Source organism: Drosophila miranda, chromosome 2 (genome assembly GCF_003369915.1).
Source record: "Drosophila miranda strain MSH22 chromosome 2, D.miranda_PacBio2.1, whole genome shotgun sequence".
NCBI classification, from domain to species: domain Eukaryota; kingdom Metazoa; phylum Arthropoda; class Insecta; order Diptera; family Drosophilidae; genus Drosophila; species Drosophila miranda.
The window spans coordinates 29,347,056-29,373,773 of record NC_046675.1 but is presented as its reverse complement, the minus strand read 5'-3'; the positions used below and the strand labels follow the sequence as shown (position 1 = coordinate 29,373,773).

Here is a 26,718-nt window from a genome sequence, read left to right as displayed (position 1 = left end):
ATTTAAATTGAATCTGGCAACAGTCCGGAAATGACATAAGCCCTCTCCGTTAACTATTAATTCAATTTCCAAAGGCTACGGATTGACAGGCCATTAAATGCATTCACTTTTCAACAGCCAGCCTTCTGACCTTTTGGGAGCATTTTTTTCATTAGCAACGGGGGGTTTACCGATAATTGAATGGGGGGATAGTTGAATGCATTTCTCCTTTAAAAATAAATGGGTATTAATTTAAGAACTTTAGGCCCTAATCATTATTAAAGTAGTACATACTTCAATCGTTAGATATATTCTTTGGATATCAATGCTAATATAATAATGCTCCCCTATCTAAAGATTCTTTCCCACTTTCATATTACCGATTAATACTTTCTTATTAATAGAATTTATTGGTAGTTCTCGGTACAGATTTTTCTAACAGATGATGAATGGATGGACGATGACCCCAGTTTCAGCCATCGTGCTCCACGAAAGTGTCGAAAACCCAGTCATGTTTTTCCACTTTTAAGTTCTTACCTCTAGTGCCCTAAATGTAACATTGGAATATCTTTTGAACATAAAAAATTTTGAAATGAAAGGACCTACCCTGGGCATAGCCAGACAGCGCCTGAACTGCATGCACGTCCTCCCTTGTGCCCCGGCATTGTCCATTCCAAACTCGTAGAGACTTGGCGTCAGCAGGAATCCACCCCAATTGGTCGGCATGGGGATGGGCGACTGCTGATGCCCAAAAAGCGAGCCCATGCGGTCGGCCAACCAGTGGAAAATGCCAGACACGCCGGAGGTGGCTGCACGCGCCGACTGTGGACCGTAGGCGAGGTAGAGCTGGACGTGGCGTGGATAGTTGCGAAACTGTTGCAACGCCTGCTCAGCGCTCACCTGCCGGGCGGATCCAGCAATGCGAACGCTGCGCCTAAGCGGTGCCCAGTTGAAGTGCAGTGATACGTGCGGATTGCTACTGATCTCGCCCGCCTGTCGACTCCCGAGGTTCGTGTAGAAGGTGATTCCTGTGGCGTTTACAGCCTCGATTTTGGTCAGCCGCGTCATCGGCTCGCCGGCCTTGTCTACGGTGGCCAAGCACGCCAGACGGGGTCGCAGCTGTGGCACCTGCTGCTGAACAGCCGCCAGCCACTGCTGAAAGATCAGGTAAGGCTCCTCGACGCTCTTATGCTCCTCGCGTGGCTGTGTGTTGGCCATTCGAAGGCCCGGCGATCGGTTGACCGGCCGGACACGGCACAGAAATTAGCCAAAGTGCAGAGACTCGCACAGTTTGGGTAGCAAAACTGAGGTCATTATTGGAATTTCGAGCGTGAGTTTTCCAAATGATGAGAATCGAATCGACATTTTGATTTTAAACTTCAAATTTTCATATTACTAATAACATTTCTGAGCAATTTCTCTACCACTAAGCCCTTTGGAAGACATAACGAATGCATTTTGGAACTTAATTATTTGTGGTTACCATTCCTAAGGAGCCAATCGCTCGTAGATCCAACCATCTTCTCCGCCATGAATTAGCTCGCCATCGACCTCTGTCTGCACTCCTTGGCCACGTCTAAAACGAATGCGATCGTGTAGGCGATCCGTCTGTCCCTGCCAGAACTCTATGAGATTGGGACGCACCAGATATCCACCCCAGTTGGGGAGCGGCACCTCTTCTTCTGGTCCTAGTTGTGCCTTGATTCCGGCCTCCAGTTCATCAAGGTAGCCTCTGGAGGGTATGCGCCGACTCTGAGGACTGGCGATGGCTCCGATTTGGCTGGCCCTTGGCCGCTCATGGAAGTACTTCAGGGAGTCTGCTTTAGGGATTTTCTCTGCCACTCCCTCGATGCGAACACTGCGTCGGAGAGGCATCCAGTAGAAGGATATTGCCACATTTGGATTTTCCAAAATATCGTCGGCCTTGCGGCTCCCGTAGTTCGTGAAGAAGGTGAACCCCTCGGCGGTGGCCTCCTTGACCAGAACAAAGCGATTAGATGGTTTTCCCTGGGGGTTCACAGTGGCCAGGGCTGCTGCATTAGGCTCCAGAATCTCCGGCGTCTTAAGAGCCAGTTCCAACCAATCGCGAAATATGCAAAAGGGATTCTTTATCTTGATATTCTCCTCCAGGAAGGCATCCTTGCGCTCGTGGTACTTCAGGCGCAAAGCTTGGGTTGGGGAATCCATAATATATATGATTCATCTCAGTTTCAGACTTAAATCCACAGAAAACTTACCTGAAAGCTGCACTTCGAGTTGTCCCTGGTTCATAATGCGCAGTGTCCGCAGCAGTCGCACTGTTTTGTATGGGGTTTTGGGGTTTTATTAGTTGTTGCGCTTACGACCACACGGCCACGTACTTGTTAGAAGGTGAGATCTCACGATAAGTGCTTGCTAAAACCTTATCTTGTTCGATTATTTAGTGCAAAAATAGGTTGGATTGAAATGAAAATGCAATTCACAGCTGATTGTTAGACAGAGTTGCCACTTCGCTGGAAAAAGGTAACATATTGCTAATTTAAAAAACGCCTGTATGGGATATTGTCTACAGGCGCCACTGTATATTCGTGTCGTGTAAAATATATGTCTAATTATTATTTTGGCGGGCACATAGGCCTGCAGTAGACATGTACAGTTGTAGAGCTGAAAAATTGACAACATATTGCTTTTTAAAAAAGAAAACTCTTCGGCATAAATTTAATCCAGGATTCAATAATTGATAGATAATTGATATTTGAATAAAAATGCACTTTACATACAGTTTATAAGAAGTGTCAACACTTCGAATAAATATTTGGAGTACTTGACAACCCTGCCGCTACGAAAAACGACCAAGCGAAATGCCAAAAAATCTGTACAAAAACAAACAACACGTGCGTGAGACTGATTCTCTCTTTCGTTCTCTCTCTCTCTGTGTCCTTTTAGCAGGGGTTGTTGCTATTGAGGGCTTGGAGTCCTGCGACGATGATGCCATGCGGATAGAGCAAATCTAACACGAACGGCTGCTGGACGTGTGCCGTGTGCGAATCGAGTGCGGAGCGCAAGCGAGAAATTATAGAGAAAGGCCAGACGACAGGCAGAGCGGGGAAAGAAATATTCTAATTCCGAGAAAAAAGTTAAAATTAACAAAGATATTTATAGAAATATCCCTCTAAGAAGAAATCAGTGCAGTTTCAAGTGTTTTCTTGTGGCTGTGAAAAAGTTCTAGGACTCACAGGCGCAAAGTAGGTTAAAGCGGAGCGAGGGCAAGAGGCAGGAAAAGCCAGTCAGCAAGCAAAGGAAATTTTTTTTGGCTTTCCCTTTAGCCACATTTTGGAGGTCGGTGTCGGTCGGTTGGTGGTTTTTGTGGCTGGAGCTGCATGTGTGTATGCCGCAGGGGCAAGAGAAACTGCAAATGCAGTGCGCGTACAACAACAAAAGCGAAATGCAAAGGGCTTGATATCAAATAGCAAATGAACTTCGTATTTCTAAACATTTCAATTGATATTCTCTAACCAAAATCCAACAACAAAAAAAAGTGATATTTTCTACGACTGTGGCTTGATTTTTGCACAGTACAAAACACACACACACACACACACAATACACATAGAGAGACACACAGGGGGGACACACACAGAACAGACACCACACACGACAACTATATAGCAATATATGCCAATTGAGTGCCTTATATCATTTGATAATAATCCACAAGGTGTCTACTATGCCGGACAGGAGCTATCTGGCGTTGTTGATCTCAGCGTCGATGCCACCAAGCGGATCAAAGGTGAGCAGGAACAAAGGATATGATGTGCTATGCATCCATTAATACTTTGTTTTTACATTTTGTATTTTTTAAACCCAAGCTTAAATCAAATATTCTAGAATTCTATGTTTCGCTCATACCACACATGACTCACTTAACATTTTAGTTGCATTTAAATGCACGAAGGACACGAACTAATGCCATTATTAAAATGTATCTGGGGAGCCCCTCCGACGCCATTTTGTGTGTGCCATGCAATTAATCGTGGTTCCTGCGGGAACGGAAGGGGGGTGGGGTACGTCTACGGTTACGACTACCCCTCCTTTTAGACCTCTGTTTAGTTGGAGCTTGTGGTAGTACTCTTTTGGTTCGTTTATGTGTTGTGTGTTTTCTTTTTGGCATGCCGCCATTTTTATTTATCCATGAACTCGTTAAAGGCGTGGCTGGTTTGTCTACGGCGATGACTACTCATGACGATGATGATGATGATGTTGCTTGCCGAATTGCAATTTAATTTGGAACCGAACTTAGTCATAGTTTTTTGGGGCCTGTTTTGACCTGCTTTTCTCTATGTCTCTCGTCTCTTTTTTAAAGGCATCCACGTCACTGTCAGCGGATATGCCAAGATACGCTGGATAAAAAAGGGATATCCGCGCGATAGCGAGCGCGCCATGTGCCGTGCCTATCGATCGTATCTGTCATCGAGATCGTACGTGCTGGGATCGTGCGCGAGCAACTCTTTTATCGACTGGCCCGCCGGCGAATACTCGTACACATTCCATGTCATCCTGCCCGACAATCTGCCAACATCGTTCGATGGTAAATACGGACAGATACACTACGAGATCATAACGACGATCGAGCGGGCCGGCCGATATCCAAAGGTATTCAAGCTGCCATTTACCGTGATACAACCATTGGACCTGAATGCCGATGCTATATACAGAGTGAGTACTCCCGATCGGGTATTAAAGTCTTCAAATGAAGCTAAAGTTATATCTGTACCTGTGATTTAGGTGCCCTTGGAGATACTCGATCGTAAGCGTTTCTGGAGCTTTTGCTGCCCCACGGGACCGCTGACTGTGAAGTTCTCAACACCCTACTGCGGCTATGCCCCCGGCCAGAAGATCCACTTTGTGCTGTACATCAACAACGAGTCCTCCATCGACATCACCGAGTGTGAGGTGAAGCTAAAACAGGAAGTCAGCTACGAGTCGCACGATCCCCATCATGAGTATCGCTACGACAAGCATCTGATAGCACGAAAACAGTTCGGGAATGTCTTGCGCTGGTCGAGGAAGGTCTACAGGGGATATCTGGATCTGCCGTCGATACCGCCCACATCGGTGAAGCCCACATGCCCCATTAGTGTTAACTATTCGATTAAGATCATTGTCAAACCAACGGAATTCCACTGGAAGCTGAAACTGAAGATCCCCCTGACCATTGGCAGCATTCCGATTATGGATGGACCGGAGGCCCTGCTGCGCTTCAATCGCCAGCAGCAACAGCACCAAGTAGTTAGTCAAAATTTACAAATGTCAACGCAACAACAAAGGCCGCGACACAGAGATCGGGATAGGGATCGTGATCGTAATCGGGATAGGGATCAGAATCAGAGGACACCTACCGCACAGCAGAGACAACATTTGAGTAGCATTACAAATAATAACAACAATCATGGACGTCTAGTGGGTGGACTACTGCCGACCAATAGCAATATGAATATGATAGTGAATGCCAGTCCAACGCCCACTAGCTCCACGCCATCATCAACGCCAACAACTGCCGCCCTCAGGCCGCCCATGGCCTCCATGCTGCCAGCGATATTGGTGACCAGCGATAGCGATAATCCACCGGATTATATACCAATGAGTATGAGACATAAATCTGCTTAGATATTCCATTTATAATAAGAGATATCTCCTCCTTTTTAGTGCCGCCCTCGTATGAAGATGCTATGGCTCTGAGTGAGAAATTCAGCGATGATACTGAGTTCTTAACAAACGTTAGCATGAGCAGCATTATGTCCGCTCAGGCTGTTGTTACCACAAGTGAGCCCTTTAAGCCGCGTTATCCGGTCTATTACGAATATGAGACACCGACCATACCGCCCGGTAGTGATGATTCCAATGAATCCGACACATAAAACATCCCCTCCAAAACATAAAAAAAAAACAAAATTGTTTAACAAAAACTGCAAAAAGAACCAAAGCAAAAGCAAAACTAAAAAATTGAATGGCTGAGTGGCATTTTCTACAGCAATTTCTTATTTTATTCCTTTACTTAAAAGTAGTTAGAAAATTGTTCTTTAATCTTTTGTATTCTGTTAAAGTATTGAGAGAGAAAAATCCATATGAAATGGTCTATAAACTTTGTCTGTTTAAAAACTATTCCAACTGTCTGTATTTGTCTGATGTTCTTAAAAATATGTACAGTGATGTTATCTATTTGTATACCTTTAATCTGTTGTCTCGTCAAGCTCTTCATCTGTCCGTCTGTGTATTTTTAAGCCTTTAGAGTGTTCTTCCGAGCCCTTTTTCCAGTCTGTCCTGTCCTGTCTTGTTCAATATATTCCTCTTTTGCTATCTCTTTACTTATCAGAATATTACTTACTCAAATATCATATTCAATATTTATTCTTATTATAAATGAAATTCTGTAATACATTAAATTGCACGTTTTATCATATTTATATTTAAATATGAAATTGTCCAAGTGTTTATTCCATTAAATTAGTAACAAATTATTGTGCATTTGCTCCAAATAATTCCATTATTTCCATTATATTTCAATGAAAAATACATATATAAACTTTTTAATTTAGAAATTAACATTTGAATTCCAATTGATATGAAAAATATATATTTATAAACAACAAAATATCATTATATTGAATTTAATGCTTTCTTTGAGCATTGATTAAACCTTAAGCTGAATATATAATCGATTTATGATATAAGAACTACAACATATACTATATCATTTTTCTCAACTTCTATCTTTTCGTACTATGCATTTTTCTTATAATTAGATGTAAGCCAACTGCAAGGGTTTTTCAAAAAATGTGCTTAACTTGTAAATTTGTTCTCTTGTTACCGCTCCCCACAACATGCAACATGCTACATATTTTGTACCGTCCATAACCGACCACGACCACACCCTAAACGACACCTCAACATATTGTTCTGAACTCTGATATACGATCCTGTACCTGATCCTGCTACAGAGACGCTTTACGATGAGGCCAATGCCCAGCTGCGCCTCGCCCTGAACCCGGAATCGGCAACGGAGGTGGCGACAGCAGCAATGATGGATGAGGAGGTGACCACCAGCACACCGGGAGGAGGAGGAGAGCTATCCTTTAGCTATGAAAAGAAATGATTAAAAAAAACGAAAAACACCAATACAACAATTACATATTTACTCGTAATCAAAATATTATATAGAAAAGGATTGGAATGGAAATCGGAGATAGAAAATCGAACATTTTTATAGAAGCGAAAACCGTATAAAAAATATAGTATGTATTTTGCAGCAGAGTAGAATCTATCTAGAATAAACCGATTTGAATTTTCCTTATTTATTTAAACTATAACTTTCAAGCTATGCTTTCTAACCTTCACTTTAAACTATGCCTAAATTTCACTCAAACCTTAATTCTTGTCTTCCATTCTCTTTTTCTGTCCCTTGTCTCTTAAAAAGAATTGAGTTTCTCATGCATTTGTTTGATAAAGCTAAATAAAAGTTGTCAAAAATGTATACACCTATACATATACAGTGAGCACTGGCCACGAATATATACGAGTACGAAAGAAAAAACGTAGTTAAAACATAGAAGAAAAGAAAACACTCTTTCTAGGCCTAAGCTAAACGATAAACCAGAACAGAACCCAAAACAAATCTGCACAATTTTAACCGAATAAAAAAACTACAATTAACATACGAAATTAACATTTTCCAAATATTCAATGTATAGAATATTAAACAAACAAAAAATATGCGAAAATTTACACAAAATTTAGCCAAATTCTTCTGCGTTTATTTATGATTTCTCATGAAGAATTTTTAGTTGAAGCATCATAATAACCTTTTAACATAGGTGTCTAAACATACAAAAATATTATACACATTATGGAAAACATATATATAGAAAGTGAAGTGTCTTTTGCTCTACCTTTATATTTCGATTGTGTGACTCTCCTCGTATACAATATATACTTTGATTTCTTCCTTTGATTTTCAAAAGCCAGTCTAACCAGAAATCTTATAAGTATACTATCCCTAAGTCTTATCTGTCTTCAATTCGATTAAATCCAAAGTCAATAAAGCAACATAGTATATGTAAATCAGAGAAAACTGTAGTTCATACTAAAGTTCATTGGATTCTCCTTCGCTTTTGGGGGCTATACATTCATCTGTTCCGCCAGAAACAGAAATCTCAAACCCTAAGCCAAGTCGTAAACGTACTCGTAATTTATCTTTATTTCCAGTCCAGCCAAAACAGACGTCGACCCACAAAATCGCAAAATCACAAAAAGTAACAACAAAATCCGTTGTACGCGTACAATTGTGTGGCGTGTGGCTAGTACTTTCAGAGCTCCATCAGAGGCCCCAAGTTGTCGCAGTCACTTGTCTGCCGCCTGTCGACGGGGCCGCACTTCGAGTCGCCTCAATGTTCGGGGGTCTCAATCGCGTGTAGTGAAATTATATTACAAATTATACATATAATTCTTTTTCTTTTGTTAATGATATGCAATTTGCCAAACGATTGGCCAGTGAAAATGCCAATAGATTGTGTTTTTAATTTATCGCGTGCCGCTGCCGTGTACTACACTGGTGAACAAATTTCGGGTTGTCTCTCAATAAAAGTGGACCTCAAGAAGCCTGTTCCCGTGGAGGGTAAGTGGCAGGTGCCATTAGGCAAATTAGTTTGGTATCTGTTTGAGATTTTATACGTTCGTGAGCAGTGATTAGATAAGAAGAGACAATGGGAAGACATATATGTTAGATAGGCCATCGCTCATACTGATCTCGTACCTTTCACAGGCATAAGCATCATCCTAAGTGGCATCAGCTATGTACACTGGAAGGAGTCCCTCGGGGGACCACCACAAATTGAACACAACGACAGCTCCAGGAGCTGCCTGGAGGAGCCAACCAAAGTGGATTACACAGGCAGCAAAGTTCACATAAATCAAGTTAAGAAGTTGACCGCTGGACAACGCCTACTTCCGGGCATTACCCAACTGTGGAACTTTGACTTTGAACTTCCCGAAAGTCTGCCAGCCACTTGTCGAGTTGGTCATGGCTCTGTCGAGTATACCCTTAAAGTGATTATTGAACGAAGGAGCAAACACTTCAAGTGCTTCACGCAGCGTTTGGTCATCAGAAGAAGCCTCGCACTTACAGATCTCAAGCCGCAAATGAAGGAGGAATCATGCCTGAGACTTTGGCTTCCAAGAAGTGTCTTTGTGCCAGGTCAAAGTGTTGTCTATAAAGTGGCATCGAAGAATGGCTCTGCTGCCATCACACGGCTATGTCAGTGTATCTATTATGAGGGTCAAAATCCTGAAAGAAAGATTAAAAAAGTCATACGTATCCTATCAGAGTGCTCCGAATTCCAAGCTGAACTTCGTTTGCCTTTGACCTCCCCGATTATGACTGATGAAAGGCAGACACAACCCATAGAAATCAGTTATTATATCGAGACTCTAAGCCACATGAAACCTCCTCTAAGGCTGCCAATTTGTGTGGGAACTTCAGCACCACCTGCTATTTCTATCGTTGAATCTTCCCGTCTTTGTTTTGTGAATTTAGGTGAGTATGCCACTATACCTGTCCTGTCATGATCTCTTCACACTTGGTTCTACTTTTAGCCCTTAGTCAAAGCGAATTGTTTGAGCCAATTAATCAGCTACTGGCCCACAGCTACTATTCCCATGAAAGTGGTGCCCTGGCCCAAAATAAACACTCCGATCGGATTAAATTACTGACATGCCAGAAGAAACAGTCGTATGTGCAATTTTTAATGCGGTATTTCTATAGAAGATTGCTACCATAGCACGTGCCTGACTGGGGAATATCATTAGAAAATTATGCCATGGAATTCCCATGTTTATAATGATATACGTTTGGAAATTACTGGAATTTAAGCGCAACTTAAATGAGCGAATAAACTATACAATGGGAATCGAGGGAGGGAGTGTCCCCATTAACCTTAGAATCTCATTCTCTCATTGTTACTCTATTAACAGTATATAAAAGTAGCCGAAATGTCATACTCTCCTTCGATACAGGCACGTTATCTCATCTTCCATCCTTTGTCTGTATTTGCCAACCCTTAATCCAATCTACTCTCCACTTCATTATCGCAATTATGCATGCAAAATTAATGGAGCAAAAGCAAACCACCCAAAAAGATGTCGAGGTCTTAATTGTGCCACATAATGTGGCAACAAAGTGGTCGAACGGGTTGGAGGCCAACACCCAATACAAAACATCCAATAATGTACTTTGTCGTGACGCACTTTGATTGCTTTTGTGTTTGGTCAAGAATTGATGTATGGTAATACTCTTACTCGTATGTAGGCAGATATTGTTGGCTCCTGACCTCGCCAGCATCCGCCCCGTTGCGTTTTTGGCCATGTTTTTGTTTTGTGGCTCAACAAAGGAAACCGAAAGGAGAGAAAGAAAGACAGAAACAGAAACAGAGAGAGAGAGAGAGAAAGAGAGAGCCGGATAGTCAGTGGCGGCGGCTTCATTTCCGAGCGATTCGCGTTGAAATATTAGACCAGAAGCAGACAGTAGACACAGGCTGCACAGACGCAAGGCGCCAACTTATTGATTCGTTGTCCCGCCGCCAGTCCGCCAATCCTGCCCCAAACCACCGAAAAAGGGAAAGCCTGAAAGACGGTGGCGGCAGTGGCGGCACTGTTGGCAGTGGCGGATGCTGTATGCCACACAACACAAAGAGGTCCGTGCCGCAGAGAGAGCTCAGTGCGCGTCTGGCTGTGTGGAAGTTGGGCTGTGTTGGCTCTCTGCGGTTTTTTCTTTTGTTGATATCCTTTCGAATGCAGTAAAAGTGAAAAATTTGAAGCGAAGCCATGCCCACCACCTGTGTTTTTCAGCTAGATCGACTGAATCCCGTCTACAATAGCGGAGAGTACATTAGCGGACGCATTCTGTTACGAACGGATAAGGTGAAGCGCGTCAATGGTGAGTCCTTGGATCAGAAATATCAGAGGAATATCAACCATAAAGGAGCTACAATTCCATTCAATTCCTAGCGGTCTATGTGACACTGGAGGGCGAGGCCAAGGTTCAGTGGACAATGAGCGGGAAGAGCGAAACGGCCAACTATTCGGGCCATCAGCAGTACCTGCACTCCCGCACGAATGTCTTCGACAACACCCTGTTCCGTGCTGGCGTCCATGTCTACGTCCTGACTCTGCGCATCCCGCCCGATTGTCCAAGCAGCTGCAAGGGGCCCTATGGCTACATTGCCTATACCATCTCCCTGACCATCGACAAGCCCTGGGGATTCGATGAGGTCTTTCGCAAGCCCATCACAGTTGTGCAGACATTGGATCTTAACTTCAATACAGAGTTTGCGGTGGGTTCCTTGAACTTTAGAGCATTTTCCTATGATATCTACAACGTATCTTACATGCAGCTTCCGGTCAAGGATGAGAACGTGAAGTATCTTTGCCATTGGCCCTGCGTTTCGGGTCCCATTTGCTCGTCCCTGGCCTTGCCTGCCTCTGGGTTTACGCCCTTGCAGGAGGTGCCCTTCCGCCTGGAGGTGGACAATCAATCGCCGCACTACGACATCATCGGCGTGGAGGTCTCCATCAGGCAGCACTTTGTCTTCCTCTCTCGCAAACCCGTAAAGCGCAATTTCTATACCAAAACGCTGACCAAGGAATTGATCACGGATCGCACTCTGCGGCTGTCCAAGCGGCAGTATGAGTCCAGCATCTGCGTGCCCATGGACACGCCCCGTTCCACCTTGAACACCAATTACATTGTCTTTCTCCACTACACGCTGCAGGTGAAGCTAAAGACGGGCTGCTTTCACTACGACACGGACCTGTCCGTGCCCATTATTGTGGGCACCACATCCCTGCAGCATTTGCGGAGCTCCGTCCACACCACACAACCGACGGTGAGGACAACCACCCCGGAGAGGCAGCGACTGATAGAGCGAGTGTCACCCCGTCCCCCAGTGGTGGTCGAGGAAGAGGAGACGATCCTGGAGACGACTACGGATGATCCGCATCAGGCGATAGATGATGATGAGCCGCCCTCGTACGATAGTTGCCGTAAGTGTAATGCAATCCAAGACTGGGTTTTGATCTAATTTTCTTTCTTCTTAATTTTTCTTGCAGTTCCACCTTCCTTCAGCTTTGCCACTCTTGCAGGCAGCCAACAGACCCTGGAAAGCCATGGCGGCCAACATGTGGTCCTCCATCAAATCCATATGCCCAAATTTCCAGGATTCAGCACTTTTATTGGAAGGGCTCCGGCCCCGGGAATGGAGGATTCCGGTCTGGATATGCAGCTGTATCGTTCGTATGGCTCTTTGAACACCGATCAAACGGGTCGTAGTCTGGACACCTTTGGTTCCCTTTGCGGTCCGCTGTCCGAACAAGTGGAGCTAGAGAATGAGAACGAAGTGCAGGTGCAGGTGCCAGTGGAGGTGGAGGTGGATGTGCCAGCACAAGTGCATCAGCCACGATCACGCCCTCGCCAGATAGAGGCCATTCAGCAGGATGAGCATCTATTTTAGGAATAAAAGTGTCTTAAATCGATAGCGATATACGTATTAACATCCTAAGTAACATAAGTGTTCAAACCAAAAGGCTTAATCCATATACATTTTGTAGGGTGGACCCGAGTCCGTCGTCCGAGGATTACAGAGTGAAACGAACTTATTGAAGTGCCAAAAAACATACATTTTTCCAGCATATAGATATACTATATGCTTTTTTGCATCCAATCCATATAAAAATATATTCGATTTATTATATTTACCACAATAATTATCATAAGTACAGACTAATACGTTCATCAGTGGACAATAAATAAAGGTATACCTACAAATCAATTTGTTAATTGGATCGTCCTTGAATCGTGAGTGGCGTTAGTGGCAGTGGACGGACCCTCCCCATATGTATGCTACACCTGACACTCGACTCGATGTAATGCATTTTAATTAAATTATAAATTGTTGGCCAAAATCGATAACGACTGCCATCGGAGTCCAAGACCCAGTCGGAGATTGATTAGATAGAGGCGATAATAACCATGGTATCGCTGGTAGCATTCACACCTATAGTATAACCGATAAGGCCTGAATAGTTTGCCAGTTTTAATGGGCGAACATATTGTCGACAAGTGCCAGACATCGCCGAGCAGTCGTCGAGTGAAGAGAGTCGAGTCTGACAGAATGAACTACCGCTGTGACATGCAATTGGACAGCCCCAGTGGGGTCTATCGAGCCGGGGAGACAGTTAATGGTCACATATATCTAACCCTAACGGAGCGTGCCCTAATAAAAGGTAAGAGAAGTGAGAAGTGACTCATGGGGATACTCCATTGATAAGAACCCTCAAGTGCGGTATGAATCACCGGGGATCAAGATCAAGTTCCATTTATGGTTTAGCTGATAATGGGCCTTGGACCCGAGTGAAAGTGGCTTTATTTATTGATTGCCAGGTTGATAACCTTATCATTATTTACTGCTGTGTGTTCCAGAGTGTACAAAATTGTGTGGTAAAAAAACCCAGAAATATATAACAAAATCCCATTGAATTTCCAGCCATTTCCCTGGAAGCAAACGGATTTGCAGCCACTGGATGGCTGAAGCCACAAAAGTCAGGAAAACCGAAGAAATCCCAGCAGCAAAATCTTCAAGTGGAAAAGCAGCCTTTGGCCTTTGAGAATCGTGTGGATTACTTTGCTAAAATCGACTACTTTGTGGGATCGGAGGCATCACAGCCACAGATCATAGAGGCTGGCACCTATAGCTATGGTTTCCATGTGAAGTTGCCCAAGAATTGTCCCAGCAGCCATGAGGGCGCCCATGGACACATCCGATATACTTTGCAGCTGCTCATTCACAGTAGTGCGGATCGATCAATAGATGTGATCCACACACGCCAGCTGCAGGTCTACTCCGAGAGCGAACTGTGCAAGGAGTCCCGATTCGGAGAAGTGCAGTGTCTGGAGCAGACGCCACGAATGAAGTTCTGGCAGAAACCCCTGCAGCTGAATTTGCAGATTCCCCGCCAGGGATACTCGCCCGGGGCGGGTATTTCGGTGCATGTGAAGCTGCACAATCCCCAGCAGCTGCTGCTCACGGAGGTGGTCTACAGGCTCAACATGGTCAGCACCTATGTGGGCCTGCAAACGAACAAACCAAAGCGCCGGGACATCAAAGTCGAGAGGCAAACGCTTCTGAGCAGCGGCCACGAACTGGTCAGCCTGCCCCGTAGCGAGCTGGAGCATTTCCAACACCTTCATATGCTCCAAGTGCCCCAGACGCCGGCCACATTAGACTCGGCAGCCTGCGCCTGCCTGCAGATCAACTACGAGGTAGAGGTCCTAGTGCGCACGCAGCAGGAGAAGCGCTCCATCATGGCACAAATCCCCATTACCATTGGCAACGTGACGCCACCCTGTCCGAATTCTATACGTTCAATGGATCCCCTGAATGCCTCGGCCCCGGAACAGACGCCCACGCCGGGCGCAGCCACGAAATTGGCTCCCGACTTTAGCGTTTCCATGACCTCATTGGGTATGTTGTATTTTTTGATTTTGATTGATTTGAGACATGCCAATGCTCACCCTTGCCATCTTCCTCCCACCCTTTTTATAGCCTCCAATTTTCGCGAGGCGGAATTTATGACGGCCACCAATTTGAATAAGAACAACAAGCATGCCCTGTCCGGGGAGCAACTGGACTTTAAGCCACGTTATCTCTACTACGAACTGGACCAGAACCAGACCCAAGAAGAGATCGTGTCCCATTGAGTGGGCAGTGTATTTACAAACTATTTATTTTACAAACTAAGAAATTCATAACAAAAAAATTTTTTTTACAATCAAAATTTGTTGGTATTACAGATATAATTTATTAAAAAATAACATTTAATAGTTCACAAAATATATCTAACAACATTAAATTTGTTGTTTTGTTGTTTATGTGGGAGTATATCCTTTTCAGACACGTGTCCTCCGTAGTCCTTTTTGGTAGTTCTAATTATCATTGATCAGAGTGCACGACAAGTCTCTTAAAATAAACTTATAATATTAATATCTTCAATCAATTCGAAGCGTTGTTTTGCATAATTAAGGGCACATTAAAAATGTGTGCGTAAAAGATACAAATGCTAAATGAATCACTTAAAAGGGATTGTACGACAATCAAGATTCTCATTTCTCACTAAGTCTGACTGTGGGAGACTCCTACATATTGGCATTCCAGCCATATGTTGTTCCACTTTCACTAGCTCCATTCGTGTTCTCTGCATTCGTTGGAGCAGTGGGGCCATGGGGCAGCGACAGAACTGGTACAGTCGAGGGTGGAGAGTCGCTTGGCTCTGGCGGTGCCGTGGGCTGTGCAAAATTCGTGTACATGGGATAGCGGGGTATGAAGTCATTCGTACGATTGTGCTCGTCCACGTCCGTGTCAATGAACCTGTCGCCCAAGTTCGTGGCCTCCTCGAAGGATGGCGGCTCTGAGGGGAAAACAAAAAGACAAATGCTACAGAGATATCAGAAAAACAAAGGATCAATCCAGAACTTACTGCAATTGTCATAGCTGGGTGGCATATCCCCACCAGTCGCTCCCGCCGGAGTATCGGGCGTATGCGGTATCCATTCGGCCACATGCGTGGGATCTTCAGCGCTCTGCGCCAGGGGTATAGTGCCAATCACAATGGGGACATCGAACTCCGAGTCCATGTGGCAGTCGCCCATTTTGATCGAGAAGAGTACGCTGTAGCTAATGGTTATGATGGAATCTGTCCTCGAGGACGGCGGCACCGACGGAATGAGCAGGCTGCCTTTGATAATGCGCTTGGAGAAACGCAGTACTCGCTCTCCCTGGCAACAGCCATGCAGCTTCTTCTCGATATCACGGGTCTTGTGATGGGGGGTTTGCGCCTTGAACAGGCAGACTTGTTTCAGCTGCAGCTCAATGCCGTCCAGGTCATAGGCACCCGACTTATTGTCTATCTCCAGGGTATAGTGAATCTTTTGGCCCGGCGCGTAGCCACCAAAGGGAATAATGAGGGTGGACAGTACCGGACCGGAGGTGCAGGGCCAACAGCAGAAATACTTGACATCCTCACGTACGAGGGGAATCTACAAAGAACAGAACGCATTAGTAAATGAATAAATAAAAAATCTATTTATATGCTCACCAATAGCTCTGGGGACATATTTAGATTATAACTTTGGAGCACCGTCAACGGCTGCTTGAAGTCTTTATTGAAGCCCCACTGCTTATCGATGACTAATGAGATCTCATAGTGGATCTTTCCGTATTTCATATCGCACGACGTTGGGCAATCCAGTGGCAGGGGTATGCAGAAAGTGTACTGGTGGGTGCCACTCGGCAGATCGCCCGATCCGAACACTTGCGTGCGGGTTTTCAGATAGACTTGCTTGCCCCGATAATTTTCAGTGTAGTGTTGCGTCTTTCCATTGCTTGTCCGGGTCTTGTGTTCGTCCCAGCTCACTTTCGCCTCGCCACGGAAGAGTATATAGACCTCTGGAAGGGAGAGCGACAAACGGGAATCAAATTAAATTAGTGCGTTCGAGATATCCCTGTCTTGAGGCAACACTGTACTCTCATTTTCATTGACTCTTCTTCTGTTCTTCTTCCTATTCCGCCGGCGTCGTTCTGTTCGATTCGATTCGTGAGTCGTTTAGCAAACAGTGGGATGAATGTCGATATAATTCGAACACAAGCCAATGAACTACACAGAAATCGTTAGAGCTTTCATCCATCCCACTGTATGGTGCGTTTCGACTTGTTGCTCTCTCACCAATTCAAAATAATAATTATCTTTCAACAGAAATACTTATAAATAGTATATGCACATGTTTATGTACTTACTATGGACGTGTGTACAAAGCTTATTTATGTCAACAGAGAGCGACCTAGACCCAAACAAAGACTACCAAACTATAAGGAATTCCCTCTAGATATGAAATGTTTATCATTTATATGGTATCTTAAACTGGTTTTCACTTCTTAACATTCTTTTAAACCGGTTGTGTTGCTCATTGTTGCATCGCATTGCTTATCACTATAGCGATAAGAGCACTTTATTAATAGTTGTGTTAGGCTCTTACCATTCACCGACTTGTTGGAATCTGTATGGAGATTAATGCGTCCATTGATTACCTCGCCGCTGTAGTAAATTGGATCGCGGTGATCTAGTTCAAAGGTACAGACCGTAGGCATTTTGGCTTCTAAACTAAACTCTCAATTTTTCAAATGGCGTGCAGCACACCAATTTAAAATGTTATTATTGAAGGCACATTTGTAGAATATATGTATTTATTCTGCGTACACGCAAAAAAACAGACCAAACAACAACCGACCGAAACGAAAATGAACGGGTAAATAAGTTTCAGAAGCTCTGGAAAAGAGAGGTAGAGTGGTGGAGCAGCTGGCGTGACATCATCAGTTGGTGAGAGCGAGAGCTTTTGCCGATTGGAGCTTTGGGGCGTGCGCTCTCCCAAAGATACGTCACATTCTGTAGGCCGTTCTTGTTGTTGTTGTTACACTGATATTCTTGGCTTTTGTTACGAATTTCGAGGTCAAGAGACAAAAACAAAAATCTTATCAAATGATATTTTAGGCTCCAAAAAGTTCAATTTCCAAAAACAGCTGTCTGAAAAAGTGGGGCCTTTTAGGGTTGCCCTGGATTTTAATTATGAAAATTGAATTTAGATTGGAACAAATATTATATCAATGGATTTTAGCCCCAGAGCTTGTATATTCTCAGTATTAATCAAAGGTTAGAGTGCCATAATTTCAGATATAATTCAAATATTTGTTCAATGCTTCGATAAGGCTTTAGTTTTTGCGTCTGAAGACAGCATTATTTTATCGTAGTCGTGGAAGACACTTTTATACCCTTGTTTGTTTATTTAACATGCTGTATGTGGGGGTATCTTTGAATAGATTGTATATACATATATGTACATATATATGTAAAAGTTAACAGTTTGGTTAGTTCTTGGGTCTTGGGACACCGTAAAGCGAAGCAAAATACTGCCAGAGATAAGATATCGTTGTGATTTCCCGTGATAAGCGCCCCGCTCAAATCTGCACGGGAGACTCGACTGGCTGCTTCTCCAGCTGTTGCTTCTCCGGATTTGATATTTGCTGGCCCGGATCGGCGGGTCTTCGGCGACGACGACGTCTCTTCTTCTGTGGAGGATTTGGTGGTGGGGTCTGGAAGGTATCCACATCGAAGACGGGATACCGGGGCGTAAACTGAGAGGCTTCGCTCACGGTATTGGCATCTGTGTCGGCTATGTCGGTGGACATGAAAATAGCCTGTTCATATGTTGGAGGAGCTATGGGTACATAAAATTAATTAAAATTCTTTGGGGATCATTATGTGGGACATACGTAAATCTGCAATGAATTCATCGGCTGTTTCCAGCTCATCATCGCCATCCTCTGGCAGCTCGAAATCTTCCAGTGACTCAGTCCGCTCGTAGCCAGAATTATTCATTCCTCCTCCCACTCCCATTTGTGCGAGTTCCATGGCTCGTGTGGAAGTGCAGGGCAAATCCGATGGGAGGGGCGTCTGAGGGAACGAAGGACCCGCTGTGGTCAGTGGGACATTGCCAATGGTAATGGGTATGACGACCCTCGGGTTGGGCATCAACCAATTCATTACGGCCACCACTCGCACCTCATAGGACACCCTCACCACCTTGCTGAGGTGCTCGCAGGTGGGGGCCGTGGCCGGTATGCGCAGCGTCTCCGTGTAGATCTTCTGGGCGTGATGGGCCACGGGTCCGCATTCACGCTTGACCAACATGATCTTCTCGGAGGTGGTGCGTAGCGAGGGTTGATCCGCCGTGTAGGTGGACCGCAGATGGATCATAATCAACAACTTCTTGCAATCGGAACTGGAGTCGTTGCGCACTTGGGCGTGGATTAGCATAAACTGTCCCGGGACATAGCCCTGCTGCTGCAGTGTCACCTTCAGTTCCACGGGATGTGTGTGCATCATGCAGAAGTATTCAAGGGCCTCGTTGCTCGCCGGTTCGCGGAGCATCTTACTCTCCTGATTCAGATCCAATAGTTTGAGTACAGTGAAGCCCACATTGTGGGTGCGGTTTGAGGCGCCTGCCTTCAGAAAAGTCACCTTTGCCAGGTACCGTATGTGTCCGTAGGCACCCTCGAAGGACGATGGGCAGTGGTTGGGTATGGGACAGGCAAAGGTGTAGGTGTATGTGCCCGCATCAATGTTGAAACAGCTGCCCTGCTCCGCTCCCATCAGATATGTGGTGGAGGCTATGTAATCCTCGCGTCCACTGAACAAGTTTTTGGTTCTCTTTTTGGGATTCTGTATGGGCATGGCTTTGCCACGTCTTCGAACCCTCCATTGGGCCAAGGCATAGCCACTGATTTGGAGTTTGATTCCTGGAAAAAAAAAACATAGAAGAGAATTAAGACCAAATGTTTTCACTTTTATTTCTTGAAACACAAAAACCTGCACAAAAAAATGACTAACACCCTCTGGCATTTCCTGAATTTAATGTCTAGACAATTAAATAACTTTTGTGTGTACATCCCCCACGCACACACACACACCCATACACTCTGAGGTGTGGCTGGTGGCATCATCAATTATCAAACATACATATATAGATTTCGCTGCGGTTATCATTAAATTACCCATTTGTATGGTTTTTAGAAATGGTTTTGCATTGCGAAAACGCCAACATTATCCAACGGCGATAAGATACGCCCGAAACAGATAAGCAGACAGCCACTGGAGATGGTTAATGAAATTTGGAAGGGATAGGGATCCCTATCCAATCACATCCTAGTTTACTTACCACGCAGTTTCTTGGTCTTTGTCAGATTAACAATCACTTTCCCGGTTACCACCTGGCCGGTGAAATAGGTACCGTGCTCATTCTGATCGAACGTTATCATGCAGTTCTTGGACATATCGGCGTTTGTGTTTTCATTGAGCGATCCGACCACACTCGTTGCCCAGCGTAGACTGAGACTATCTCTGGTTTTAGCCTGGCCTATGCGCACCCGTAACAAATATTGACTGGGCTTTGGCATTATCTTATCGGTCCACTAACTCTCCACAAACACCACAGAAAATGTTGCAACGAAATCAGAGAGAGAGAGAGAGAGAGAGAGAGAGTTGAGTTTTGAGTGAAAATTTCTACCCCACAAACTTCTGGGAAAATTCAATAGACTTATTGACGGTATACTTTAGAGATTACAACCCTCTGATAATTATATATTTCTATAGCTATCTCGTATCTCTCGTGCATCAACCTTCGGGAGTCACTGGCCACTAGAGCTATCAATATTTTTCCTCACGTCATTCCATATCCAGCAGTTACACATGTTAATACATCAATAGAAATATGTAGTAAATTAACTTTTTAAATACATAAATAATTATCGCATTGATAAGATAATAAAGCACACAAAAAATACTGCCCAAAAGTACAGAATAAATAGTGCCAGTTGTCTTCAGTTTGCAGGGCGACGACGCTTCGGAAAGGCTACAAAAAATACTATACTCGTTGCGTGATTATCGGTAAAAATCAATCAGAAGTATGGTAATCTGTGAGATACAGTTTAATAACAATGCCCAGGGGATTTACTATGCCGGGCAGGTGATCTCTGGTCAAGTGGTGATCAAAACGGACAAGGTGAAACAGGTTAAAGGTGAGTCATATCTCTTTGGAGGGGAACTTTGTGGCGATAGACAGAATTATGTGGGTTTCAAAATTATTTAACAAAATAATCCACTGATAAACGTCGACTCTATTTTTAGCTGTGGTTCTTAAAATAAAAGGATATGCTGAAACTCATTGGATGGATACCGAATACGATTCGGGGGATCAATCGAGTGGCTCGTCGTTTAATGGACATGTGGATTATCTGGCCACAACGGCATATCTGCATGGATCGAGCTCCAGCATAGGCAAGATTAAGGGAGTATACAAAAACATACAATTAAGAGTAAAATATCCCCATTTTAGGCGTGCCAATTGAGCCTGGCACGAGAACATACCGGTTTGCCTGCCAAATACCCTTGACCTGTCCCTCATCTTTCGAGGGTACTTATGGTCGAGTGCGTTACATTGTAAATGTGATGTTTATACGTCCCTGGACCTTTGATCAGAACTTCAATCGTTGCTTTACTGTCCTTAAAGTGATGGACTTGAATACGGAGAGCCTGATGTTGAGGGTAGGTATGGGGCAGGAATCTCCCTTAGATTCAGATCTCTTCTTTCTTTTAGGTTCCGACTCAAGTCGAATCCCAGAGGACCTACTGCTGTTTTCCCTGTACCTCGAAACCACTGAGTCTTCGCCTCTCCTTGCCCCAAGGTGGCTTCGTACCAGGACAGACCATACCCATAGGTGTCCTTGTTTCCAATGACAGTTCCATTCAGGTTGAGGAAATCACCGTTCGATTGACTATGGTCGTTATATACTACAGTCGGCCCCCGTGTCCGGACACCAACAAGGACCGCTTTGTGGTTGCTCAGAAGGCGGGCGAGGGTGTCTCGAAAAATAGCCGAAAACAATTCACTTTTGATCTAAAAGTACCAGCCACGCCGCCGACCTGCTTCAACCTCTGCAGCATCATTCAGATCGCATATCAGGTGGAGGCTGAGGTCAAGGTCAAGGGCTGTCATTCGGGTCAGAGTGTTCATATGCCAGTGACTATAGGAAGCGTACCACTGACCAAAGAACTGCAGAAGCAACCCAGCACTTGGGAGGGCGATCTACTGCCACCAGAAGTGGATGCCAAGGCTTTGATTTTGATGGAGGAAGACGCGGTTGATGTGGCAGTTTTTCCACCCAGTCCCTGGGCAGCAGATCCTTCTATACGTAAGTAATTGATTATCTTATCTCGAATTCTATTGATATTTTGTGCTTTTTCAGCGGCACCAAAGTTCTCTGAGGCCAAACACATACGAACAAATGGCAAAAGGTCATCCAAGTCGAAGAATAAATCCCTAAAGAGGGCCCAATCTGAAAAGATTGTGTATACCCCTTTGTATGCTGTCTTTGATCTGCCCAGTGAAATGGAAAATTCTATTGAGATACCAAAGAGCTATCAGTCAGAAGGAGGTTTTATCAATGAGGATATCGATAGAAGCACTTGGATGTAAGGAACATTTGTGTAATAAATTATTAAAATATACCAATAAAACAATGAAAGTAGAGCCCTTCGACTTCGTGAGATTATTGCTAGGCATTTACTGAGACTGAAGAGAATACGAGAATATTTCTATCTTATCTGGGGACTCAGGTGCCTCTCCTCAATTGTTTGAGTTGAGTGGAAAGCTATGGCTTCTTTCGTACCCCAAATGAGTCAATTGTTCCTCGAATAAAAGGTGAACCCCCCCCTGAGTTGCTCATTTGGTTATCTGTCTATCTCTTATCAGTATTATAGTGCCGACTGATATTGTTTCGCACACTTTTGTTTGTTGCTGTAAGCGATGGTGATCAATGTAAAGAAATTTGTTGTTTCGTTTACCAAGAATTATATTTATGATGGCTTTGATAAGATAATTCAAGCCCACCACCAAAAAAAGCACAAAAAGAACTAGAAAGAAGGCTCCTATTGTCAGTACGCTATAAGCCATCGAAGGGGAAACAGTGCTACAATCAAACGAAAGCAATAACCAGAGTGATTCCCATTGTAAATCAACGTTATCTTCAGAATCATGGGGATAATTTGTCAAATTCTATTTCATAACAATACCCATGGGGTTTACTATGCCGGACAAACGATTTTTGGCCAGGTGACACTCAGCACGGACACATTGAAACAAGTCAAGGGTGAGTGCGTGATTATCAAATGTGCTCCAGATTAGATTCCCAATAATTCCCCCCATTCTCATCGTCAGCCATTTTCCTAAAGGTCAGAGGATTTGCCGAGACCCATTGGACGGAGAGCCGAACGGACTCGAATAACAAATCCTCTTCGGAATCGTACAATGGATTTGAAAAGTATATGTCCAGCAAGGTCTATCTCTTTGGTTCGAGTACCAGCGCTGGTAAGATCAAATCTTAAGGGTATTGTCACTCAACTTCAAGGGCACATATCCTTTTTCAGAATCTCCCTTGGAGCCGGGGACAAGGACATACCAGTTTGCTTGTAAAATACCCGACCATTGTCCCTCTTCGTTCGAGGGAAACATTGGTCGTATTAGCTATAGGATTGGCATCAATATCGTGCAATCCTGGAAGTACGATAGTTTGTTCTCTCGTACTTTCACTGTCCTGCAAACAAAGGACTTGTTCGGCTACAATTCTGTTGATCATGTGAGTTTTTCATTTAGAAAATATAATTACTTTTCATTAAATTATTGATTTAGGCTCCAGTGCAGGCAAAGTCCGAAAAAACCTTTGGTTTCTGGCCCTTCAAATCGGATCCTTTGAGCCTGGAGCTCATGCTACCCCAATCGATCTTTGTGCCGGGCCAAACTGTGCCCTTGTGTGTCTTGGTGGGAAACGAGAGCAACATCAAAGTGCACGAGCTAAAAGTGAGCCTGGCCATGATCGTCACGTACTATAGCGACCTGAGTAGTGGCCGAAATATGGAGCGTTTCTCAGTAGTCAAAATGAAAGCCGATGGGGTGTTGAGAAACACCCGAAAGCAATTCGAGTTCCAGCTGCAAGTGCCCTCCACTCCGCCCACGTGCTTCCATCTGTGTCGCATTATCAAAATTTCCTACCAGATCGAAGTGGTGGCCAAAGTCAAGGGAATGCATGTGAATGCCACACTCAATGTGCCTGTGACTATCTGTGGTGTGCCTCTATCGGCGCAGATACGGCAAACACTGCAACAGGAGAAGGTGGACGAGGACAAGCCCCTGGTGCCTGATCCAGCAGCCTTGACTTTGATTCCAAGCGATGGCCAACAATTTGTAGAAGGTGCTGCAGGTCCAACCGCTCCTGACAGTCCCTGGGAAAATGATCCCTCAATACGTAAGATTCAATGGGGATTTTTGTTGGTCTTAGATTAACTTGGATGATGACTTTTCTCTCTACAGCTCCTCCTAGCTATTCAGAAGCCATGCACGTCCGTCCGGATGCAGAGAAGTCCAAGCTAATGCCAGCAGATACAGATCCATCGGGTGAATTGCCCTATAAGCCTTTATACCCTGTTTTTGACTTAACAAGTCCAGCAAAGGAGAAGCAGGAAGCTCAGGCAGGATATGTTGAAGAGAAGAAGGAAGACCTCTCAGGATATTCCGAAGAGAACAAGAAGTGAACAAGCAAAACTTGCAAGTGAAGAACTCTGGAAAACTGAAACCCAAAATGATCAAATTCTCCAAAGGAAGACACTTCCAAGGACTGTGTGTTTTGCACCTTTTGAAAGAGGTCTCTTTGTATGAGATATATATGAGTATAATTCAAAATTGTCACAGAGATAAGATAAAGAAATGGCCTGGCCATTGCCGTGGTTACCAATATATGATAGAATATAACCCCAGCGCAGTATTTGTTTCATTCTCAGTTTGTTTCTGGCAGCCAACCGGGCGGGTTCACTCGTATCGCTGCTGCTGTTTCCGAGATTTTGCCAAACCAATCTTCTGCGGGGGGAGAACCGCACCGCGTACGAGAGCAAATACTGTGGAAAGAACCTACATAAGTTGGCATTAAAATCAAATCAGTTGTGTAACGTGCTAGCCACAAGGCAATAAACATACAGATACAGCGATACTCGAAAGGGGTACCATTATGACTGTAACCTGTGAAATCGAGTTCGATAACAATCCCCATGGAACGTATTTTGGGGGCCAAGTACTGACGGGAAGGGTAACTTTGAAATTGGACAAAGTGAAGTTGGTGAAAGGTATGCCATTTCTTTCAGTTTCACTCATGACTCATGCATTCTTTATCTTTATCTTATCGCTGAATTTTCAAGTGCGGTCTAACATTTTTTACCCCAGAGATCCAAGAGCAAGAGCTATGAATCATTATATGTATTTAGAATGCTGCGTGAGAGGATCGAGAACCACACGTGCAAAATCTATTGCAAATAGAGAGGTGTTCGGTGTTCATATCTGATAAATATTAGCATGCGATAAGATTAATATTATTTTTAAGTAATCAATGATTTCGCATTAAATGGAATTAAGTGTGGGTTTTTACACATTTTTGCAGCCGTCACATTAAATATAAATGGTTATTCGGAGACCCGATGGCGCGAGAGGACAGGAGGTAGTACCAGGAGGCGCAGGGCACAACGCGAATTCTATGGTCGGGAGGATTATATAGCATCTAAAACCTTCCTTGTGGGTTCCAACTTGAGCAGTAAGTGATCATAGATCTTTTTGCCGACCGAATATGCTTTTAATTTTCCTTATTCCCAGGCCAATGCTCCATTGAACCGGGCATACACGTCTACAACTTTGCCTGTCAGATCCCCACAGAGTGTCCCTCCTCCTTTGAGGGCACCCACGGACGCGTTCGCTACATGACGAATGTCACCCTTGTGCGACCCTGGAAGTTCGATCAGAACTATACGCGCTGCTTCACTGTACTCAAAGTGATGGACCTGAACTTTGACAGTCCCCTGCTGAGGGTGCCCGCTCACAGTGAGACCTCGAAGACCTACTGCTGCTGGCCCTGTACTTCGGATCCGCTGGCTCTGCAGCTGACTCTGCCCCAGACAGGCTTTGTGCCCGGACAGAATGTACCCCTGAGCGTGCTGGTGACCAACGACAGTCACATTCCCGTGGAGCAACTGATGGTCACCCTCGTCATGTTGGTCACGTATCACAGCAAGCCCCCATCGATGCCGAACTCCACTTTCGAGAGGTTCACCCTCAGCACCGTCAAGGGGGATCCCGTGGCAAGGAACTGCAAGAAGCTGTTCAACTATGAGCTGAGGGTTCCTGCCACCCCACCAACGTGCTTCAATCTGTGCGGCATCATACAGATTGCCTACCAGGTGGAGGTGGAGGCACAGGTCAAGGGATGCCACACCGACGAGCAGGTCAGCGTTCCATTGACCATTGGCAGTGTGCCCTTGTCCCAGCACGTTCACATTCAGCCCCGTGGCATGCCACAACAACCACTTGATGTTCAGGGATTGGCCTCCGCTCCGACAGTAGATCCCGCCAGTCCCTGGGCTGTGGATGATACTATACGTAAGCTATCCAAGAAAATAAAATCTTTGATTGGGATTTAATGGTACTTCTTCCCATTTCAGCTCCTCCCAACTATCAGGAGGCCATTCATATGCGATCTGCCGCTTCTACCAGTAAGACAGACGACCCAGACGACGACCTAGAGCCAGTACCACCAAATACTCTCAATCCCGATGGCAGCGTCTACAAGCCGCTCTATCCGGTCTTCGATATACCAAGTCCCACGGCTCCTCCTCCATCCGACTGGACTCAGAACTATATGGCCGAAAGGGCCTTTGTGAATCCAGCTGCGGATACAGACAAGGATAAGGGAACTTGGCTCTGAAAAGCTCACAACAAAAAGATATAGGAAAGATACTTTTAAGGTATACATATATCAACTATTTTGTATACGAAGCGAACTATGTAAATAAATCGAAAATAAATGACGAAAATATTAGTTATTAAAGACGTTAGAAAATGTATACAAAATGTGGGTTTAATTTTGTTGAAAAATCAGCAAAAATTCTACAGATATGGGTTTTGCCGTGTGGCCAGAAAAATGATACCTGCGATTTTTTGTTTGTAACTGCGTA

At 44.5% G+C, this 26,718-nt stretch overlaps 11 protein-coding genes across 11 annotated transcripts; 7 read left to right on the top strand and 4 right to left on the bottom strand.

Moving 5' to 3' along the window:
• Positions 1–369: 369 nt before the first annotated feature.
• LOC108157291 (pyridoxine/pyridoxamine 5'-phosphate oxidase) lies at positions 370–1,242 on the bottom strand. Its single transcript, XM_017289290.2, has 2 exons — positions 586–1,242; positions 370–526 (listed from the first exon to the last, which is right to left on the bottom strand). The coding sequence occupies exons 1-2, from the start codon at positions 1,195–1,197 to the stop codon at positions 452–454; spliced, it is 687 nt and encodes a 228-aa protein (XP_017144779.1). The 5' UTR covers positions 1,198–1,242; the 3' UTR covers positions 370–451.
• A 101-nt stretch (positions 1,243–1,343) lies between these two features.
• On the bottom strand, positions 1,344–2,470 carry LOC108157290 (pyridoxine-5'-phosphate oxidase). The gene is made up of 3 exons (XM_017289289.2): positions 2,340–2,470; positions 2,217–2,276; positions 1,344–2,147 (listed from the first exon to the last, which is right to left on the bottom strand). Coding segments are annotated over exons 1-3 (741 nt in total). The 5' UTR covers positions 2,341–2,470; the 3' UTR covers positions 1,344–1,467.
• Positions 2,471–2,858: 388 nt separating this feature from the next.
• On the top strand, positions 2,859–8,081 carry LOC108156790 (arrestin domain-containing protein 17). The gene is made up of 4 exons (XM_017288467.2): positions 2,859–3,748; positions 4,322–4,674; positions 4,744–5,602; positions 5,665–8,081. The coding sequence occupies exons 1-4, from the start codon at positions 3,634–3,636 to the stop codon at positions 5,874–5,876; spliced, it is 1,539 nt and encodes a 512-aa protein (XP_017143956.1). The 5' UTR covers positions 2,859–3,633; the 3' UTR covers positions 5,877–8,081.
• An 83-nt stretch (positions 8,082–8,164) lies between these two features.
• Positions 8,165–10,837, top strand: LOC108157644. Its single transcript, XM_017289791.2, has 3 exons — positions 8,165–8,629; positions 8,777–9,547; positions 9,607–10,837. The coding sequence occupies exons 1-3, from the start codon at positions 8,476–8,478 to the stop codon at positions 9,789–9,791; spliced, it is 1,110 nt and encodes a 369-aa protein (XP_017145280.1). The 5' UTR covers positions 8,165–8,475; the 3' UTR covers positions 9,792–10,837.
• Positions 10,820–12,828, top strand: LOC108157643 (arrestin domain-containing protein 3). Its single transcript, XM_017289790.2, has 4 exons — positions 10,820–10,945; positions 11,017–11,342; positions 11,403–12,051; positions 12,118–12,828. Exons 1-4 carry the CDS (start codon positions 10,834–10,836, stop codon positions 12,516–12,518), a joined length of 1,488 nt encoding a protein of 495 aa, XP_017145279.1. The 5' UTR covers positions 10,820–10,833; the 3' UTR covers positions 12,519–12,828.
• Positions 12,829–13,127: 299 nt separating this feature from the next.
• Positions 13,128–14,916, top strand: LOC108157296 (arrestin domain-containing protein 17). Its single transcript, XM_017289298.2, has 3 exons — positions 13,128–13,290; positions 13,551–14,528; positions 14,610–14,916. The coding sequence occupies exons 1-3, from the start codon at positions 13,179–13,181 to the stop codon at positions 14,762–14,764; spliced, it is 1,245 nt and encodes a 414-aa protein (XP_017144787.1). The 5' UTR covers positions 13,128–13,178; the 3' UTR covers positions 14,765–14,916.
• A 91-nt stretch (positions 14,917–15,007) lies between these two features.
• LOC108157295 (arrestin domain-containing protein 3) lies at positions 15,008–17,580 on the bottom strand. The gene is made up of 4 exons (XM_017289297.2): positions 17,096–17,580; positions 16,159–16,508; positions 15,541–16,099; positions 15,008–15,471 (listed from the first exon to the last, which is right to left on the bottom strand). The coding sequence occupies exons 1-4, from the start codon at positions 17,205–17,207 to the stop codon at positions 15,200–15,202; spliced, it is 1,293 nt and encodes a 430-aa protein (XP_017144786.1). The 5' UTR covers positions 17,208–17,580; the 3' UTR covers positions 15,008–15,199.
• A 137-nt stretch (positions 17,581–17,717) lies between these two features.
• LOC108157294 (arrestin domain-containing protein 17) lies at positions 17,718–20,011 on the bottom strand. Its single transcript, XM_017289296.2, has 3 exons — positions 19,832–20,011; positions 18,387–19,412; positions 17,718–18,331 (listed from the first exon to the last, which is right to left on the bottom strand). Exons 1-3 carry the CDS (start codon positions 19,944–19,946, stop codon positions 18,072–18,074), a joined length of 1,401 nt encoding a protein of 466 aa, XP_017144785.1. The 5' UTR covers positions 19,947–20,011; the 3' UTR covers positions 17,718–18,071.
• A 372-nt stretch (positions 20,012–20,383) lies between these two features.
• Positions 20,384–22,201, top strand: LOC108154327 (arrestin domain-containing protein 3). The gene is made up of 5 exons (XM_017284587.2): positions 20,384–20,690; positions 20,800–20,949; positions 21,008–21,216; positions 21,269–21,863; positions 21,918–22,201. The coding sequence occupies exons 1-5, from the start codon at positions 20,579–20,581 to the stop codon at positions 22,145–22,147; spliced, it is 1,296 nt and encodes a 431-aa protein (XP_017140076.1). The 5' UTR covers positions 20,384–20,578; the 3' UTR covers positions 22,148–22,201.
• A 395-nt stretch (positions 22,202–22,596) lies between these two features.
• LOC108157811 (arrestin domain-containing protein 17) lies at positions 22,597–24,476 on the top strand. The gene is made up of 5 exons (XM_017290008.2): positions 22,597–22,820; positions 22,889–23,038; positions 23,098–23,306; positions 23,360–23,972; positions 24,038–24,476. The coding sequence occupies exons 1-5, from the start codon at positions 22,706–22,708 to the stop codon at positions 24,256–24,258; spliced, it is 1,308 nt and encodes a 435-aa protein (XP_017145497.1). The 5' UTR covers positions 22,597–22,705; the 3' UTR covers positions 24,259–24,476.
• A 29-nt stretch (positions 24,477–24,505) lies between these two features.
• Positions 24,506–26,587, top strand: LOC108157782 (arrestin domain-containing protein 2). Its single transcript, XM_017289971.2, has 4 exons — positions 24,506–24,843; positions 25,155–25,304; positions 25,364–26,143; positions 26,206–26,587. The coding sequence occupies exons 1-4, from the start codon at positions 24,729–24,731 to the stop codon at positions 26,466–26,468; spliced, it is 1,308 nt and encodes a 435-aa protein (XP_017145460.1). The 5' UTR covers positions 24,506–24,728; the 3' UTR covers positions 26,469–26,587.
• The last annotated feature ends 131 nt before the right edge of the window (positions 26,588–26,718 follow it).